The following is a 19,620-nucleotide window of genomic DNA, read 5'->3' as shown; positions in this document are numbered from 1 at the left end:
CAAGGGAAGCAAGGGCAAAAATGAACTATTGGGACTTCATCAAGATAAAAAGCTTTTGCACAGCAAAAGAAACAGTCAACAAAACCAGAAGATAACTGACAGAATGGGAAAAGATATTTGCAAATGACAAATATCTGATAAGATAAAGGGCTAGTATCCAAAATCTATAAAGAACTAACTAAACTCAACACCCAAAGAACAAATGATCCAATCAAGAAATGGGCAGAAGACATGAACAGACATTTTTCCAAAGAAGACATCCAAATGGCCAACAGACACATGAAAAAGTGCTCAACATTGCTCGGCATCAGGGAAATCCAAATCAAAACCTCAAGGAGATACCACCTCACACCAGTCAGAATGGCTAAAATTAACAAGTCAGGAAACAACAGATGTTGGTGGGGATGCGGAGAAAGGGGAACCCTCCTACACTGTTGGTGGGAATGTAAGCTGGTGCAGCCACTCTGGAAAACAGTATGGAGGTTCCTCAAAAAGTTGAAAATAGAGCTACCCTACGACCCAGCAATTGCACTACTGGGTATTTACCCCAAAGATACAAATGTAGGGATCCGAAGGGGTATGTGCACCCTGATGTTTATAGCAGCAATGTCCACAATAGCCAAGCTATGGAAAGAGCGAAGATGTTCATCGACAGATGAATGGATAAAGAAGATGTGGTGTGTATACACACACACACACACACACACACACACACACACACACACACACACACACACGGAATATTATGCAGCCATCAAAAGGAATGAAATCTTGCCATTTGCCATGATGTGGAAGAACTGAAGGGTATTATGCTGAGCGAAATAAGTCAATCAGAGAAAGACATGTATCATATGACCTCACTGATCTGAGGAATTGTTAATCTCAGGAAACACACTGAGGGTTGTTGGAGTGGTGGGGGGTGGGAGGGATGGGGTAGCTGGGTGGTAGACATTGGGGAGGGTAGGAGCTATGTTGAGCGCTGTGACTTGTGTAAGACTGTTGAATCACAGATCTGTACCTCTGAAACAAATAATACATTATATGTTTAAAAAAAAAAAAGAAGATAGATGGGAAAAATGAAGGGGGGTAAATCGGAGGGGGAGACGAACCATGAGAGACAATGGACTCTGAGAAACAAACTGAGGGTTTTACATGGGAGGGGGGTGGGGGGCTGTGTTAGTTTGGTGATGGGTATTAAAGGGGGCACATTCTGCATGGAGCACTGGGTGTTACACAGAAACAATGAATCATGGAACACTACATCAAAAACTAATGATGTAGGGCGCCTGGGTGGCTCAGTCGTTAAGTGTCTGCCTTCGGCTCAGATCATGATCCCAGGGTCCTGGGATCGAGTCCCACATCGGGCTCCCTGCTCTGCGGGAAGCCTGCTTCTCCCTCTCCCACTCCCCCTGCTTGTGTTCCTGCTCTCACTATCTCTCTCTGTCAAATAAATAAATAAAATCTTAAAAAAAAAAAAACTAATGATGTAATGTATGGTGATTAACATAATAAAAAAATGCAAAGCAGATGAAATAGCAGAGTGTCACCATTTGTTTCCTAAGTACTAATTCTGCAACTAGCTCAAACTAGCTCCCTCACAACTTCTGTTCACCAATGTCATCCCACCTCCTGGCCGCCTAGGTTCCAAACTTTGAAGCTCTCTTTGCCTCAAATTTTTGTCATTATTATTCAATATTCAACCAGTCATTGAGTTTGACTCGTTTTTCCTTTGAATGTCTTTCACAGCTACTCTCTTTCTCTATTTTAACCAAAGACATCCTAATTCAAGCCCCCGTCACATACGGAATTACCACAACCTTTTCCTAAATCAGGGTTTCTCATCCTTGGCACTGTTGACATTGTGGATTGGATAACTCTTTGTCATAGGAGGCTGTCCTGTACTTTGTAGGATATTTAGTAGCATCCCTTCTACCCCCTAGATGCCAGGAGCACCGCTGCCCCTCAATTGTTACTACCAAAAATGTCCCTGGACATTGCCAAATGTCCCTTGGGGGGGGTCAAAATCACCCCCAGGTGAGAATCACTTTCCTAGATGACATCACAGAAAAAGCCCTCTAAAACTACCCAATCAAAACTCAACCCATTCTTTTAGGCCGACTCAAATTTCGTCTTCTTGATGAAAATATAGATGCTTATCAACAAACAGATAAACAAATGTTTACCTTTACAAACAATTAAAAATCTGCAAAATAAAACAAATGAGAAACCAGTTTGCTTATCAGCTTGAGAAAAGATTAAAAACAATGATAATGCTCATTGTTGATGAGGATATGGAGAAATATCGTACTATCATATACTCCTGGTAGGAATAAACTGGTACAATGCTTTTGGATGGCATTTACCAATATGTTTTGCATTTTAAGATGATCATATCCTTTCACTCTGCCCATATGAAGTGATAATCAGATTAGTATGCAAAGACTAGAGTGTTCTATAATAGTAAAACTAAAAACATCCCAAGTCCCTCAGTAAGGGACTGTTAGGTAAACAACAGTACATTCAGAATACTGTGCTATTAAAAGGGATAAAGCAAATGTTTATGGACTGACACGGAACAAGAGCCACAGTGAATATAAATATATATGTGCAAGGTTTCGAAACAGTATATACTCCATAATATCACTTTTATAAATAACATGCTTATGTATGCTAAAACACAGAAGAGTAAATGAATATTTGTCAAACTATTAACAAAATGCCTATCCTCAAATCATATTTTAAATGTATTAGAGGAATTGTTAAATCTTTAAAAATCTCTTGGAAAAGTCCAGTTTAGGGAATCTATGCTTTAAATTTTTCAGTTTACTTAAAGCAGACTTATACATTTATTTCCACCTTCATTTCAGGCAAATATCCTGAGTTGGAATATTCTGTTCTGAGCCACATTTTTGCCCTAGAGAAATCAATGGTAAAAAGGAAGTTTACAGAGAAAAATATATTTTTGTGCATGACAGCTTACCGGTGTAAGGCATCCATGAATCATACTAAAAATATGTCCCTTGAAATCAAAGAGAACAATATGTTTATACAAAGAATGTGCCCCAAAGTTCCCCAATAAAGGAAAGTGTTTAATCAAAATATTTGTTGACAGCTGGTTAGTGCTGATCCTAAAGTAGAAAAGAAAATCAGTGTCATTGTAGTCTTTTGTTTTGTGTACAAGAGCCGAATATGCAAATCAGCCCAAAATGGAGACTCATTATCTGTTTTACACTTCAAGTGTGATTTTAAGCACTGTAGGTATATATACACACACACACATCCAGAATACACATATATCTCAACAAACCATGCACATCATCTGTTCAGAACTGAGAAACGCATGCATGCTTCTACAACATTAAATGGAAGGCAGATGGCAGGCACTGATCAACAGAAATAAAATAAAATCCTTCTAAATCCTACTCCCTCTCACATTCCTTCTAATTTTTTTCTTTAGAAAAATATCAAGCAGTTCTTCATTACTGTTGATTTGCAACTTCAAAATTACAATAGGCAATGCAAAAGAGGATTTCAAAGAGGGAAAAATGTCTTTTGGCACAGATTCTCTTTCATACTCTTAGGGAAGAGATAACGCTAACTTTGAAACTCATAGTATACTGTAGTTTTATCAGTATCTAATGTGTAAATTAGCTCTTTCTATAACCGGAGCTTTAGCTTTCAAAATACATAATTACTGATCATTTTAGTCTGCATCACATTTCTTTTGCAGGGTGAAAGAACTAAAACAGCTGTTACATCCTAATGGCTTCATAATGTGCACAGAATTTCTAGGACTATTAGAAATTAAACCTACAGCTTCCTATCAGGCAGAACATATTCATGTGTATATATGACCCACATTATTTGGAAGAACAATTATTAACTTATAAAATTATAATTTGAAACATAATGAAGTAAGACTGCTAAAGAAAATATTAAAGCTCATAAATGGGGTCAAAGCTGCCAGGCCACACCAATTGGTTCCCCCACCTTTCCTCACATCGATCAAGTCCTCTGGGCTGAAGGAAGTCCAAGTGTTCATGCTACCACCATTTCTTGCAGGGATCGAGCCCTCTATTTTCATATTGGGAGATGAATTTTTAGAAGGTGAACCAAGTTTGGCACGCTGCCCAGAATTTCTGGCAGCAGACAAGCAATCTGGTTTCACTTCTGGTCCGCTCTCCTGAGCCAACCTTGTATCCACAGAAAGCACCCTGATCTAGGGAACTTGTACCATTTATTATGATCACTGAGAAAGCTCTGATGGTTTTATTAACCATGGGACTTGTACATACAGTCCTCTATGAGCATATTTTCTGTGGAAAGAAATATTACAATTCTTATTTCCTGGTATCTCCTTCTAACATTGTGGAAAAAACAGCAATGTTAAAAGGATTTTTCTAGAAAAATAGATTATTATTAAAGTACCTTCATTCAGAAATGTTAGAGGGCTAAAGAGATTCACCAACATATCTGATGAGCAACTACTACCCAAGGAATATACAGTGAGGTCCAGAGACAACAAAATAATTAGAGAGGCATACAAGATATATTATGTAATTAATGGCCAAATTGGGTGATTTAAGCTATAAATGCTAAAAGGTCAGAGCAATCTCTGCTAGGCCGTGTGGGGTGAAATGTTAATATACATAGGCCTAACTCTCCACTGAGAAATTATTAACTACTTAACCAATACCTGCTTTAGATTACCATTTCCAAAGTAAACAGGATCAGAAATGACTATGTAATTCACACATAAATGTGTCTAAGTTCTTTTTTCTGACCTCCAGGGTCTGAGATCTAGCTGTCCTTCCCTCTTCTTGATCTTTCAAAAGGCAAAGTCAGTGAAGCTTGACTCCATTGACAGCATTTTCTGATTCACTCTGGAAACTGTGTGGGAGGTTCTGGAAACTCTTTCCCACCATTTCCACTGATGCCTGTGTTCCGGTTCCCAGTTCCATAGCTCACCTATGCTGGAGGCCCCACACTCATATTAAGGAGCCCAGAGTCCCAGATGGCTCTGTATGCTATTTCTCCCTCGCTTTCTACTTGAGAGACCCACAGTCCCATGCCCAGTAGTTCAGACCCTGGCTTCCTTGCTCAGGATTTCCTCAGTTCCATAAGTAAATGTAGTACCAAAACAAGTTCCCAAAAGAGATCTCAAGGAGGAAAACTGATACATTAATGTCAATTTCTTTACCGGTGGCATGTACTCAATAATGAAGTACCTATGGAAATGCATTATTCTTCTAAATGGAAGACACATTGACTCAAATCCTGCTCCAGAACAGGAACTTTCTCTCTGCTTCTTGGGAATTTTTACTATTCTCTGAATATTATTTGTGAAAATTAACCTAATTTACAGTTCTCCCCATGGAGTCTTCTAATTCTGTTGAAAGAAGTTTAAAAAAAGAATAACTTTAAATAAAACCAAGTCCCAGATCCCTGACACAGTTCTACAAGGTCACATAAAGAAAGAAGGATTGTCATTCATGTACATGTCTCAGAGCTTAGGGAAGTATGGGAAGGTAAGTGGTAAACAGAGACAAAATAAGGCATTTTTAATAAGAACCAAGGATGAAGTTAGGGAAGCAGAAGGACCCAATGATGGGAGAGTTTTGAGAAAAGAGTTCATGTCTGGCCAAGTCCAATGCAGATTCTGCCTTTGGCAAGTGTCCTGCATACACAGGACATCCTTTCTCATTTTGTTTGCCTGCTCAATCCCTTGGTTCCTTACGACTGAGTTCAAACCCTCTCTTCTGTAGGAACCCATACAGCTATGTTCCTGCATAACCTATATATTCCTTTATTATTACACTTTTCGATACTTTGCTTTATCAGTCCTTAGAAGGAGAGCAGACTGTGTCCTGTTCATCCTTTTATGCCCGACAGCTAACCTAAGTGCCTGCAATATAGCAGGTGTTCAGTGCATGTTTGTTGAATGAATGTCCACATGAATAAATGCTGTAAGTAACAGAGTAGTACTGAGGAGAGTGAAAGCATGAGAAAAAGGATTTTGACGCTCAACCAGAGAGCTGCTGTCTGAACTTGATCCTGGGCCTAACTGCTTAGGAAGCAACTATTAGCACCACCAAATATAGCTCTTGCCCTTCCAGAATGAAAAACAGACAACGGCTGTTTGTGGCAATAATAACAGGTCATTAGTGTTATTAACATCATCTCACACAATAGGCTTATTAAAAGACACTAATTTACATTCTAAAATTATTAAAAAAATGCAAAGGAAAAGGACAATCCCGTTCTGTTTTCTCATAGTCCAACTCCTCCACTGCACACACAGAAGTTCAGCGTGTTGTTACCCTTTAAACAAAATGAAACAAAAAAGCCTGGATGCAATTGAATAACTTAAGCACAAGCAGCCATGTCTCAAAGGTCTTAATATAAAACACAGCAGGTTTTCTTTTTTTCTTTTGGCCTAATAAGAGGATTGTAGGTGAAAATAAATAGAAAATTTCTAAACCTTAAAAAAGAAGAACAGCAATTCGGGATGTGAAGAGACTCCATAACACATAAGTATATTTCTAAATACAGTGGAAGCAAAACAAATCAGGAGGTAAGAACATCAGGCTCACTACGTAATAATAAAGTCTAAAATGATCTTATTAGGAACTAAAGGGCCGGAAAATTCAAAGCTCTATTGACAAACTGACAAAACATACCTAGATAAAGGATTGCTACACTCCCTTTGGAGCATTTTAAAAGTGAAAATGTCCCCAATTGTTCAGCATCCTCCTCATCCACATGGTCCACATGGTCAGCAGCCTCGGAGTCGGGGTGGTGTGCCCAGCGTGAGCAGAGCAGGCTGGGGCCACTCGGGGCCCTCTCTCCCGGCATTCCCGGAAACTGCTGCTGCCCAAGAGGCAGCAAGAGCTCCTTCAGGGCTGCACGTCTCCTCCTCAGCTACACCAGAGCTGATTCTTTACCTCATATCCTGCAGAGGCAATGTAGGACTGTGATATTAACTGTGTGCTCCGAGGGATCTGCAAATTTAGCTTCTCTAAGGCTCAATTTCCTTGTTTGTAAAATTAGGTGGTTAGTGGCATTTCTCTCGTGGAGCTATTGTGAGGATCACACAAGGTAATGATGTGTCTGGCCGGAGATGACGCTCAATCAATGTTAGACTGTCCCCTTCCTGTCACTCCCGAGCTCCTGTAATCCTGTCTTTTCCTCATCCTTTCTTCTGCTCCCTGATTCCTTATGAATATTGAATGGCTCGATCTCCTTTGAGTTCCTCTTCTATTTATTTCAAAATTCCAAAGGAAGATTAAAAAAAAACGCTTATTTGTATGAAACTGAATAATTGTACTACAGAGGCCCACATATGTGCTACATTTGTGGATGAGGAGTCAAGAGCCGGCTAGTACCTGCATGTATATCTACGGACTTCGGACGTAATTAATGCTTCACGTGAGCTGAAAGACTTAAATGGTACAAATAGTTTCCCGTGTTACTTCACAAATCACAGACTTCAGAACAATTTATATATAAATACGGTTTGATTAAAAAAGAAAAAAAGGCAATTTCAACCTCTCTTTGGCCACAAGTAAAATTGTTATGATTTAGTGACACCATGTGGCTACATTTTGCTTTGCAGTCTTAGAAGAAAATGTTCCTCTGAATGCAGGGTTGCTCTATGCTAGTTCAATTATGACATCAAAGTTGTAGATAGGAGTACAATTCAAACTAAGCATGAACGAAAATGATTACTTTTTTAAAGTGAAACTATTCCTTTTTCCTTTATATATGAATAAGGCATTTCTTGAATTCTGAAGACGACAATCACATAAAGAAAGTAAAGTCTCAGCATAATTCTAGCTACAATTCTAAAGGATCCTGGTGAACGAATGAATAATGTAAAAGTGCCTTCCTTTAAAAGTAAATAAATATATCAATGCCCAGTTATGGGGGCAGGGGAGAACAAGAGAGAAAAGAACGACACACAGCTTTTGTACAATGTGAATACGGTTGGGAAAGAATGCTTCCATAAATAGCAATGTTTATTTTCTCATTTGTTTTATGTCCTGTAGATCTACAGCACTGTGTAGGTACTATAATCTCATGAAGATGGGTAAAAAAAACTATACTGCTCTAATGATGGCAGGGGTGAGGATGGACCTGGAATGTATGGTAGCAATAAAAGAGATTAAAGTGCCCTATACCAAAACACAGTACAGTTTTAGTATTCATCTAATGAGGCCTCCTACAGTAGCCCCGTTACTCCTGATTAACAGTCAATGAACACCGAAAAAAGGCTAAATATCTAAAACAATGACCAGAAAATATCACTCCTTTCACCTCAGTCAAAAATACCATCTCCCCTCTCAGGCCTTCCGGGACCACCTATTGCAAATATCCCCCTCCCACACCCACACATGCCTTCCCCTGAACCCAGTCCCTATCACAGTACCATCTTTACAACACTTAAAACGGTTTGATGTGTTCTTCTTACTTGTTGAGATCGGTTCCTCCCAGATTCCATGACAGTAGAAACCGTGTTAGTCTTCTTCAGGTGTTGTGGCCTAGGTTATCAAGTACAGTGCATAGCACAAAGTAGGAGCTTATTTTGGAATGAGTGAGTGATGAATGAATGAACAACAGATGAATAAATGAAGAAAAATCTATTTCCTTAGCTGGTGAAGCATGCCTAAATTTCTTGTTGTACGTAAGAGTAGAACCATGCTAGTGAGATGTTTATCATCATTTATGGCCTCTAATGCGACCACTGAGACCAGAAGACAGGCTGGCAGATGCTCTATAACACCCTTCCTTTTCTCCATGACACATTTGGCACATTATAATATCTCATTCTAAGGAAAGAAAAAAAAGAGGGAAGGGAAACTACAATAATTAAAACACTTTCAGCTATAGGCAAAGGAATCAGTGAAACAGAGTAGAGTATATGCTAGAATTTAGCATATGATAAATATGACTATTCACATTCCTGTGGTAAGTAACAATTATTAAATAGTCCTCATCAACTGACTATCCTTACCTAAAAACACACACAAAAAATGTTCTGGCTGAATTAAACATCTAGATAAAAAGATGAAAATAACAAATAGAAAAAACTTATAAAATATAACATTCTTTAACGCTGGGGTGAGAAACACCTTTCTAAACATGATCGCAAACCACCAGAGATAAAAAAAAAAAAAAGAGAGATTGGGCTACATTTTTTAAAAAGTAAAATTCTATATGGTAAAAGTACCAGTCAAACAGTAAAAACTAAAAACAAATTGCACAATACATGACATGCAAAAAGACGGTATTATATATATATATATATATGTATATGTCAGTATATCAAAATAAAGTTCTGATAAGACAGAAAAAGATAACTGCCTCAGAAGAAAAATATGCAGAAGATAAAAATAGGCTTTTCATAAATGAGAAAGAACAAATGGCCATTTTTAAACAATACTGTACCTCACTGATGATAAAAGAAATCTAAATTAAGTTTTTTTTTTTTTAACAAATCATAGCTCACACTGGCAGTGCTGACAAGCCTGCAGTGGTTAAGGGCTCAGAGAAAGAGCATTTTCATTTGCTATGGGTAGAAACTGGATACAACTTTACCAGAGGACAAGCTTTACCGATATTTAAAATATGTCCTATGTTATAATTTGATAATAAAAATGTCATGAACAAGACATTTCCATAGTGGTACTTAAAAACAAAATGAAAAGCAGAAGCCCGGGCTTGTGTGAGCTGTGGCCATCCCTCCAGGGCCTCCTCTGGCCTCTCTTCAGTAACGGTCCCTTCGGACTCGCTCTCCTGTCTCTGCCCAGCCCCTGCAGCGAAGGCGGCTGCGGTCTGCTCTTTTGTTCCCGCTCTCAACAGGCTGCGCTTTCAGGTGCTATTCCTTCCCTCAACTCCCACGTTCTGCCTCAGAATCACTCTTGTGATCCCAGCCACCAGCCAGCTGCAGGCTCGGAAATCCACCTCTACCCCTCACACCCATGTTGTCAAGTCTTCTCCTATTTCGGCAACATTATATGGCTGCCAAATTACCAGCACCCTGTTGAGAAACAGCCAGAAAGTGTTTTAAAACACCTCAGGGCACTCCATATTTGCTAGTCCTTATTAGTATTTTTTGTCCGGCCCTGGGCTCTGGCACCTGGAAAGCCGTGGAGGGCTCGAAGAGAGCTCCCTAGATAGCCAGGATGACGGCGTAAAGCTGAAGCAGCAACGGCCTTTTCCCGAGAAAGAGAAAGCTGGTGAGACATAACCTGGTTCTGAGCGCATGTGAAAGACCATTCTAATAACATGGAAAAGTCCCTTTTCTTCATCACCGGGGGGGCTGAGCAGGGGGAGTTATTAGTCTAGGCTTTTGGCCACATAGAGCAGTTTCCACTTAACCTACAACGCATTCCTAAACAGGACCCAGAAGGACAGAGCAGATCACCTCTGTCCGTTCACCATTATGGTTGGAGCAATCACTCTGGCTTTGAAGCCTGACGTCATCCTCCCTATGGCCACTACATAATGTCTGCTGCTTAGCGAGGGGAAGAGCGGACTGAACTGCATTCCACAGATACATAAATGGCAAACTGTATGCCATATATATTTTGCTACAATAAAAAAAAATGCTTTACCAAAATGAAAATACATTAAAACTGTTGGGAACACACCACTAGGCAGGTTATGAAGATGGAGCAAACCGTTTAAGGCATGTCTTGGACTGCTGTGTATGGACTGGCAATCTGGAAACGTGTTGGGAAGACTAGGCTCCTGAGGTCAGGAACAATTTCCTCACAGTGAGCGCCACCATGGCCAGAGAGGGATGGCAAGAACGGCTCTTTTTCTCTGAAGGTCAAACACCAGTTGAGAGTCTCAAAATTTAGAAAAAATAAATAAAAACAATTTTAAAATAATAAAAATAATAAAAACAAACAGAAACAAAAACCACTAGTGACTGAGCCTCTACTTTGGGCCAGGCCCTGTAGTCAATGTTCGTATACATGCCATGTCACCTAAACCCTCCACAGCAGACTCATAAATGGTGTTGTTATTCCTGTTTTTTACTGGTACAGAAACAAGGGCTTGGAGAGGCACAACTTTACTAAGATCACCAGGCCAGGATTTGATGAAATCAGAGAGCGAGAAGAGCTCTCTCTAACTCCATAGCCCACGTTTTTTTGTTTTTTTACTACACAGTGCTAATTTACATGCAATCCAGCCAAGACTCAGAGAGAGGTAGGTACTCTCACACTCCCCAACTCACAGTGTCTCTCTTCTTTTGTGAATATATTTGGTGTAATCTTTCCTCAATACATGATACTCATATCTTTCAGGATTAACATCAAAATTCAGCTTCCTCATGAAAATACAGAAAGTTACATTTGCAAACCATGTACCGAGACCTTTCTAGCAGTGATACACATTTTAACAAATACATGGATAAAAAGTACTGAATATATATACATATTAATGCTGAATCCATCTCTCATTATACAGTTAGTGCCTTGACCTCATGAAACCTGTGCTAACATTTATAGAGTACCTACTGCATACTAGATCATAGCCTGAGCACCACGCAAGAATACTAAAAGATCACAATCCATACTCCTTACTTCCAAGAAGTTTTAATTTTAGTATCAGAGGCAAGACAAATACTCAAAGGATACTGAAAAACAAAGGTGACATACAAATGTGCAAATTAACTAAATAAGGCAAAGAGAAAGAATTTATTATGTGCCCAGTGAAATCCCTGGAAAAATGTGTATTTAGAACATTATTTAGATAGTCCATAAATGATTGTGAAGATAAGAAACCCCAGGTATAGGGGCTCCTGGGTTGTCAGTTGGGTGACCAACTCCTGGTTTCGGCTCAGGTCATGATCTCAGTGTCGTGGGATCCAGCCTTGTATTGGGCTTTGTGCTCAGCGCAGAGTCGGCTTGAGACTTTCACTCCCTCTCCCTTTGCCCCTCCCCCCGCTCTCTCACTCTCTCTCTCTCTCTAATCAATCAATCAATCTTACAAAAAAAAAGAAAAGAAAAGAGACACCAAGTATAAGACACCCTTGGATAATCAACGGAGACTTTTTTTAGGTTCATTTTTAAATATTACCAAAATCCCAACCTATTACAAAAGGCAGAGTTTATAAAGGAATGTAGTAATATATGTTAACATGGTTATAAATCTTTTTAATTTTATTTATTAACTAATATGGATATCAAGACTCTTTCCTTTTCTTGTCATTATCTCTAATATCACCTTTGCTCCATTTTTCTTGACCAAAGTTGGGAACTGGCTATATCAAGACAAAAACTAGCATTATGAACACAGCCAATCTCTACAACACATAAAAGTTACATCAACAAAAGCAAGGCCACACAGAAGAAACAAAATAACAAATGGGGAGTATAAATAAATAATGCCCATTAATAAAGAAGGGGAAGTATATTTTGTAAAAGCCAGAGATCATGACCGAGGGCACACATCTCCCCTTCCATGCGGCAGGAGTTTTCGAGTGGGTAAAGCTCACAGACTGTCATGGCTAGTATTCTATTCATGATGGTTTGTTCTGGGAGTCATGTTCCTCTTGTTTCAAATTAAATGCAAACACACAGTCCTTCAGTCCACATCAGATGCTTTGGTTGCTATGCTGCTTATTTTTTAATCCAATACAACCATAATAACCTGAGTCAATGCAGACTCAATCTCCTCCTCCAAGTTGGGGCCCCTCTGTCACTCTCAAAATATCCCTAGGCAGCTCTGAGATACAAAATCTTCACTCAATTTCTTGTCCCTCTCATTTTAATCCATTCAAAACTCCTCTGATAAAAGAGCAACTGCCAGACCTGCAACACTTTAGTCTCTCTTTGGGGAAATGAAATTGATTTTCTTCATTTTCACACAAGAGGATCCCTGGGTAACAATATTGTGTCCAGTCATACACATAATAAAAAAAAAAAATGTAGGCAACATTCTTTACTGTACCAGAATGCTGAAAGGTTTTGTGGAGGTAAGAATTCAGCCTGATGCTGTTAGATCATAAGTTTACTAAGTATAAGGGTGTCTTCTGAACGAGAGAGTAAGTGCTATGGGGCATCCCCACCTGTTCCAAATCAGCCACAGTGGGAGGTCAGCTGGGGTCATGGAAGAGGGTGGAGAAGGAAGGGGGTAAGAGGCCAGATCAACATTATTGCTGGTTTACACCCACCATACACCTTTCCTTCACCTCTTGCCACATCGGACTAAATGAACCAACCATTTTCTGCCTTTGATCTTTTGACTTTTAGGTAAGGAATACCTGAGGGCAATTTCTAAGGGGAAAATTACAACAGGAAAAAAAAAAGGGCAGAATTTCGGGGGCCTATATCTACCTTTCCCAACTCTTAAATTCATTAATTGTATGGGTTTTATAGAATTTCAGAAAGTTTAAAAGATGGCTTAAACCTAAAGGAACAATATGAAATATCAGAAGAGTAGCTCATCAACACTTTTTAAAAACAACCTTCCATGGGGCTACAATGCATAAAAACAGTAAAAGCTAAGGTGATCTGGCTGAAGGGAGGCTGTGAGCCTGGAGCCCGACCAGCTCAACCTCCCCTGCTCCAAACCCAATCCACTAGACACACTTGTTCTGTCAAACTCTGCCTATAAGCACTGACCTAGGAAAAGAACACAGATATTCAGAATGTGCACACTAACATCCAAAAATCTCCTCCTGGCCCTGAGGACTACCGGGGAATCCTCCAGAAATACCTTCCGTGGCTTTTGTGGGAAGAACGCAGCCCCTAACAATCAGTCTGCTTTCAGTGTCTAAGATGGAGCTTAAAGAGCATCTCCACTTCTCCCGTGTTCTCTATCCCTTCTTGTTCACTGCATGTCTTCTGCATAAGTATGGCACAAAACACTGTGGATAAACAGTTCCACAGTATACTCTAGAATTAAGATGCTTCATTTTCCATACTTTCCCTAAGTTTTTTAGTTGGTATGCATCCGGTAGCTGATATCCTGAAAAAGTCTTCTTCTTTGAGACAAAAAAAAATATAGCCCGTTTCTCAAGGTTCACATCTCCTTAAATAAACATCAAGATCATTAATTAGCCAGGAGAACTAACCTGCAGACACGGGCTGGAAAATACAACTTTTGCCAAGAACGACACAGATACTGTGAATGATCAATCACTCTGATCCAGTCAAGTTCATCCATTGACACTTCAATGAAGTATGAATAAGACCTATGAATCAAAAGGAAAAACACAGAAAAAAGCACCATATTAAAATAACAAAACCAAGTTATGCTTTAATAAAATGTTAAAAGATACAAAAAATTACACACTGTTCGCTAATTACATTTTCTCCACAGCAATCAAATTATTATCAGAACTTTCTGCATAACAATCAAATGCTGATAATAATAAATCTGTATAGATCCCACTATTGTAGCGTGCACCACAATGTATTGAAATTATCTCTCTGCATGTTTGTATGCCTTATTAGATCACAAGCTGCTTAAGAACAAGGAGCATGCCATATTTATCTTCATCTATTCAGGGCCTAGCACCCTGTTTGGCACATATCCAACATGCAAGATATTTGTTCGTTTTCAAACAGAGCCAGGATGCCTTGCTTCTGCTGTATTAGCAGATTCAAACCATGACAGAGAGAGGACAGAAAATTGAGAAGTCTGAGATGTGACTTCTTCTACCTTCCCTAGTCTGGGTGCTCAGCCCTATTCTCTCAGGAGAGCCAACTCAGAATGGTTCCCCGGAAAGGCCAGCTTATCTCCTGCTCCCTCCCAGTCTCCCACCATCCCACACAAATATGCAGGCTGAAGAAAAATAAATGACATGGGTGAAGAGATAATGCACGTTTCTTTTGGGTACAACATAGAATTTGGCAGCTAATAATCTGGCAGTAATGAAAATAGCCAATCATCCTTCCCTAGTCAGCTACCCTGGACCATTAGATGCTGGTCCCATACTGAACAAATCTATATTCCCCTGTCATAAGCCAAATTTAAATTTGAGATGCAGTTATTACTTGTACTGTAATATCAACAGGAACAATCTCAGAAGATTTAGGTGACCATAAATGTCAGCCTGCAACCAACAGTTGTGACCAGAAAAGGTCAGCTTATTTTGTGTCATCCCCTCATTTTCTGCTGTCCCCTTACTCCCATTCATTTTATCGCTCAGTCTCAAACTGGTTATAACCTTTTATTGAACCTCTCTGGGTTATCAGTAATGCAGGATATAATTTTACAACACATGTCAGAATCTTTTGGGCTTAAGATTCTGATTTTTTCACCTTTGCTTAGAATGATAACAACTTCTGTGAGAAAAGAATTGCTACGTGGTCAAGTTAAGTCCCCCATGAATGTAATGCACACACTAAAACAAAGTGGCCTATAAATATTTAACATCATGGAAATGGTAACTACTTTCAGTCTCAAACATACTAACCTTTTCTTTTATTATCTTTATACTAATTTTAGTATTAATTAAATGAGTGAATATATGTAAAGCTTTGAGAACAGAACCCATCACATAAAAGTAATGAAAGTGTTATATAAGTATTATTGTTATACTGTTATTATTAATCCAGAGACTCTTGGAAATGATATGTGAATTAGCTCCATTTTGCCAACTAAACTTCATATTATATCCAACAAGATACACATCTGGAAATATATTCTTTTTTTTTAAAGATTTTATTTATTTATTTGAGAGAGAGAGCACAAACCAGGAAGAGAGGCAGAGGGAGAGGGAGAAGCAGACTCCCCGTTGAGCAGGGAGCCCGACATGGGGCTCGATCCCAGGAACCTGGGATCATGACCTGAGCCAAAGGCAGACGCTTAACCGACCGAGCCACCCAGGTGCCCCTAGGAAACATATTCTTAATAAAGGAGAAACATATAAAGATAACCTGGGGACCTTGAACACTCATCTCTATGGGAAATGCCGACTCCCACTTTGTGAAGTTTCCCTCATATTTGGTTCAAATGGCCGAAAAGGCCCAAGTGGTGGCCTGTGGTGCCAAGAGAAATGAATTACCATGCAAAGGTATCATCACCATTACTACTAAGTCCTCCATGACCAGACTCAAAGAGGCATGAGTAGGGCCTAAGAGACTCTATACCACTTTCTGTGTATGTACGGTTTAGGTTAATGATGGACAGTGATGAGAGAGACAGTTCTTGGTCACCCAACTGCTCTGGTACTTCTGAGCATCCCGGATGAAACCTAGAAACTATGGTGGGTGAAAGTGTCAGAGGTACACCAAGGAAGGCAGAATCTTGAAGCTGCTACAAAACTGGGTAGGTTCCAAGGCTGGAGCCCACCAAATATTTTTCACAAACTTCTTTTGTTTTGAGGATGATTATTTATCCACACACTAAAAGACAATTTTTTTCTTCATCCATAGGATAAAATGCATTTAAAAAGTTATAATATTCAAAAGTAAAGAATCAAGTAAATAAATAATGGTAACCCAGAAGGTGGAATACCAAACAACCATTAACAGTAGTATTTTAGAGGACTAATTTAAAGAGTAGAATGTTCACAATGTATTAATTACAAAGTGAAGTTAACCTTTACACATTTCATTTTTATTTTGTAAAACTCTGTGTGGTTTTACAGGTTTCTGTTTTGTCTATGTGTATGTGTGTGTGACTAGTTAAATATATACAAAGTTAGATAGATATATACTAGTTAGACATATATACTTGATAGATATATACAAAGATTATTAGTGGTCAGTGAGATTACTAATGATTTCTACTTTCTTCTTGGTGCTTTTCTATATTTTCTACGTTTTCCATGATAAACACATATTCATTACTTTTATAAGCAGAAAAAAAGCAAAAAACATTTCTTTAAAAGGAATATAGCCTTTAACTCTTCCCCCAGAACTAAACTTCAAGAGAAATAGTGAAACGATCACAAGGAAATAAACCACCAAATTTGTAAAACCAAAATTAAGCCGACTCAATCAAACATAATGTCATTTTCTGTCCAAGTCATGCTAATCACTCACCGGCTATCTCGGTCCCACAGAAGTATCCGTATGTGATTGATGATAGATGGCTGACCTAGCTTAATCTCAATACCAGAACGGCAGTCATCATCAATTGGGTGCCTAGAAAATCCATGATCCAAATCATAATTTTGAGTATCGCCATCTAACAAGGCGGACTTCAGCTCCCCTTTCACAACCTGGGCTCCATACTTCATGGTTGCAATATTTTCTTCTGGGACTACAATTAAAAACAAAAGCAAGGGCAATGGTTACTTGGTAAATTATTCTATATTGTGGGCAAAAAGACAAAATTCTAGCATTCTAGCTGATTCTAGTATGTGCATTTCATTTAAAAATGGCAGAGACAAGTCTGTGGAGATAGAAGATGTGGACTGTCTATGAGGATTAAGATACCACCCACAGTTTACATTTAACGACACCATCAAAGCCACAGAGTGCCTAAGAGTAATGTTACTAAGGATAAGTTGGTAATACTAGAAAAAAAAATGTACTAGGACAAACAAATCAGCTCTGAGTTCACTCTATTAGTAGCTTAATTATTATCTACTGGACAAAACTGGCATAGAAGATGACATGTACCTGCAATTTGGACTGAGGGCAACATATTAAAGCAAAGCAGACAGACCACATATCTGATCAAACAACAGAAGACGCATTCCAATACAGCAGAGCTGCTGGACATGGACCATACATGGACATGCTGAAGGAGTTAATCTAGCTTGATCATCATCTAGCTAAAAAAAAGAGTAACATGTGTAAAAGAAGGTATATTTGCACTTCACCTGAGCATTTTTAAAAATGAAAATTCAGCCTGTCATTCAAAATCAATATTATGGTTATAATTAAACCCTCTCCACTCCCCCACACTAGATTTATTAAGTGTCAGTTGTTCCTGGAACTCTGAAGTCCTCTATGCAAAGCTTGCTTCACAGATCTGGAGCCTGTCCTCTAGGCGCCACCATTCTAACTGACACTCTCCATGGAGAGACAGGAGGCAGCATAAAGTAGATGTGAAGAGCTTGAGCTTCAGAGTCAGAATTCAAATAGTGGCTACACCTCTAACCAGGCGAATCACTTTGGGGAAGTCATCTTCTCTGAACTTCAGTCTCTCCAAGAGGGCAATACCTAGACATGGGTGTTTTTCTTGTTGGAAGGATTAAATGAGATGATGTTTGCAAAGCACATAGTAAGCTCTAAAAAAAATTATCAGAATTATTATAAAACATATACTAAAAAACACACAAGAGAACTAAGCAAGTTTATAGACTATAAATAAATGCTGAATTGTCACAGTACATATGCATCTTGTCTATGTGATTTAAATAGGGGAAAGTGTGAGCTCTAATTAGGCTCTTAGGGAAAGGGGGTAAGTAATTCATCACTGCATATTTCTTCAAAAATGTGGGTTTTTAAAAAATTTTTTTAGGGGAGCCTGAGTGGCTCAGTTGGTTAAGTGTCTGACTCTTGATTTTGGCTCAGGTCATGATCTCAGGGTCATGAGATTGAGCCCCATGTCAGGCTCCTCGCTGGGCATGGAGCCTGCTTAGGATTCTCTCTCCCCCTCTACCTCTGCCCCTCCCTCCCCCCCTGCTTGCACATGCTCTCTCAAAAAAGAAAAAAAATTAATTAAAAGCATTTTTTGAACGAAGCCAGGTAAAGGGAATGACTCCAGAAGATGACAATAAATGCAGCTGACAAATGAGGGCTGGGGTGGGTCTATTTAACTTGCAAAAGGGTAAGGCAATTCAGAAAAAAAAGCAAAATGAAACCTAGTCATGTTCAACCTCTGTTGTGCTTAAGTGATACAGGTTTATAACTTCCTGAGTTCTATTAGTTCATGGTAATCATACATATTCTTCATATTTATTTCTCATTTAACAAACCTTATTAATTCCTTTGATTCACTCCTCAAAATAACCCTTTGAGTGAAATACTATTACATGTCCATTTCACAGATGGGGAAGTAGGGGCAGAGAAGGGCTGGATGAACTTTGGTGCCTAAGGTCACACAGCCAGCCAGTAACAGAGCTGTGATTAGAACCTAGCAGTCTGCCTCCAGGAGCCCTGCCTGCCACCTCCGGCATAAGGGTTTCTGACGGGAAGACCACATTTTACCCCCTCTCTAATCCCTTCCTTGTAAGGTCGCCTGAGACAGAGGGAAAAAACAGAGTCTGATAAGTTTAAAATCAAACAAACGAAGTTGTATTTAAAGTGAGAAGACCTACGTCTGAGACTCAGGCTCTACCACCCACTGCCCCTGACTGAGGCCTCTCAGTCTCTGAATCTGAATCTGTTTTCTCATCTACAAATAACGCTGTGTCCAACCTACCCACTGTGTTACTGTAAAGATCATACTACAAATAATATATGCTATGGTATCCTGTAAGTATAAAGCATTCAGTCAAAAAAACGCGGAGCAATCAGTCTGTACCAGGTACCATGGGAATACCTCAGAGAGTGAGACACAGATGGGCCCTGCCCTCCTGATGTCTCCAATCTAGAGATGAAGCACTTCATAAGGCAAGCAAAAAAAATTTCCAATTGACACTTTTCAGTGTCAGTAACGTGTAACCCTTGGTAAACAGAGATCTCTGTTCCCTTATTGCTA

The 19,620-nt window shown here is 39.2% G+C and overlaps 1 protein-coding gene across 7 annotated transcripts in view; it reads right to left on the bottom strand.

Moving 5' to 3' along the window:
- Window positions 1-19,620, bottom strand: part of BTBD9 (BTB domain containing 9) — a 437,181-nt gene that overhangs the window by 362,429 nt on the left and 55,132 nt on the right. For all 7 annotated transcript variants that reach the window (XM_027601879.2, XM_035728511.1, XM_027601883.2 and 4 more), the window contains 2 exons: window positions 17,010-17,229; window positions 14,090-14,209 (listed from right to left, as the gene is read on the bottom strand). In XM_027601879.2, the coding sequence (XP_027457680.1) occupies window positions 14,090-14,209; window positions 17,010-17,229 (340 nt within the window). The remainder of the gene's footprint in view (window positions 1-14,089; window positions 14,210-17,009; window positions 17,230-19,620) is intronic.

Source organism: Zalophus californianus, chromosome 7 (genome assembly GCF_009762305.2).
Source record: "Zalophus californianus isolate mZalCal1 chromosome 7, mZalCal1.pri.v2, whole genome shotgun sequence".
Taxonomy (NCBI): Eukaryota; Metazoa; Chordata; class Mammalia; order Carnivora; family Otariidae; genus Zalophus; species Zalophus californianus.
The sequence above is the reverse complement of the archived record's forward strand: the minus strand, read 5'-3'. Positions and strand labels throughout refer to the sequence as shown.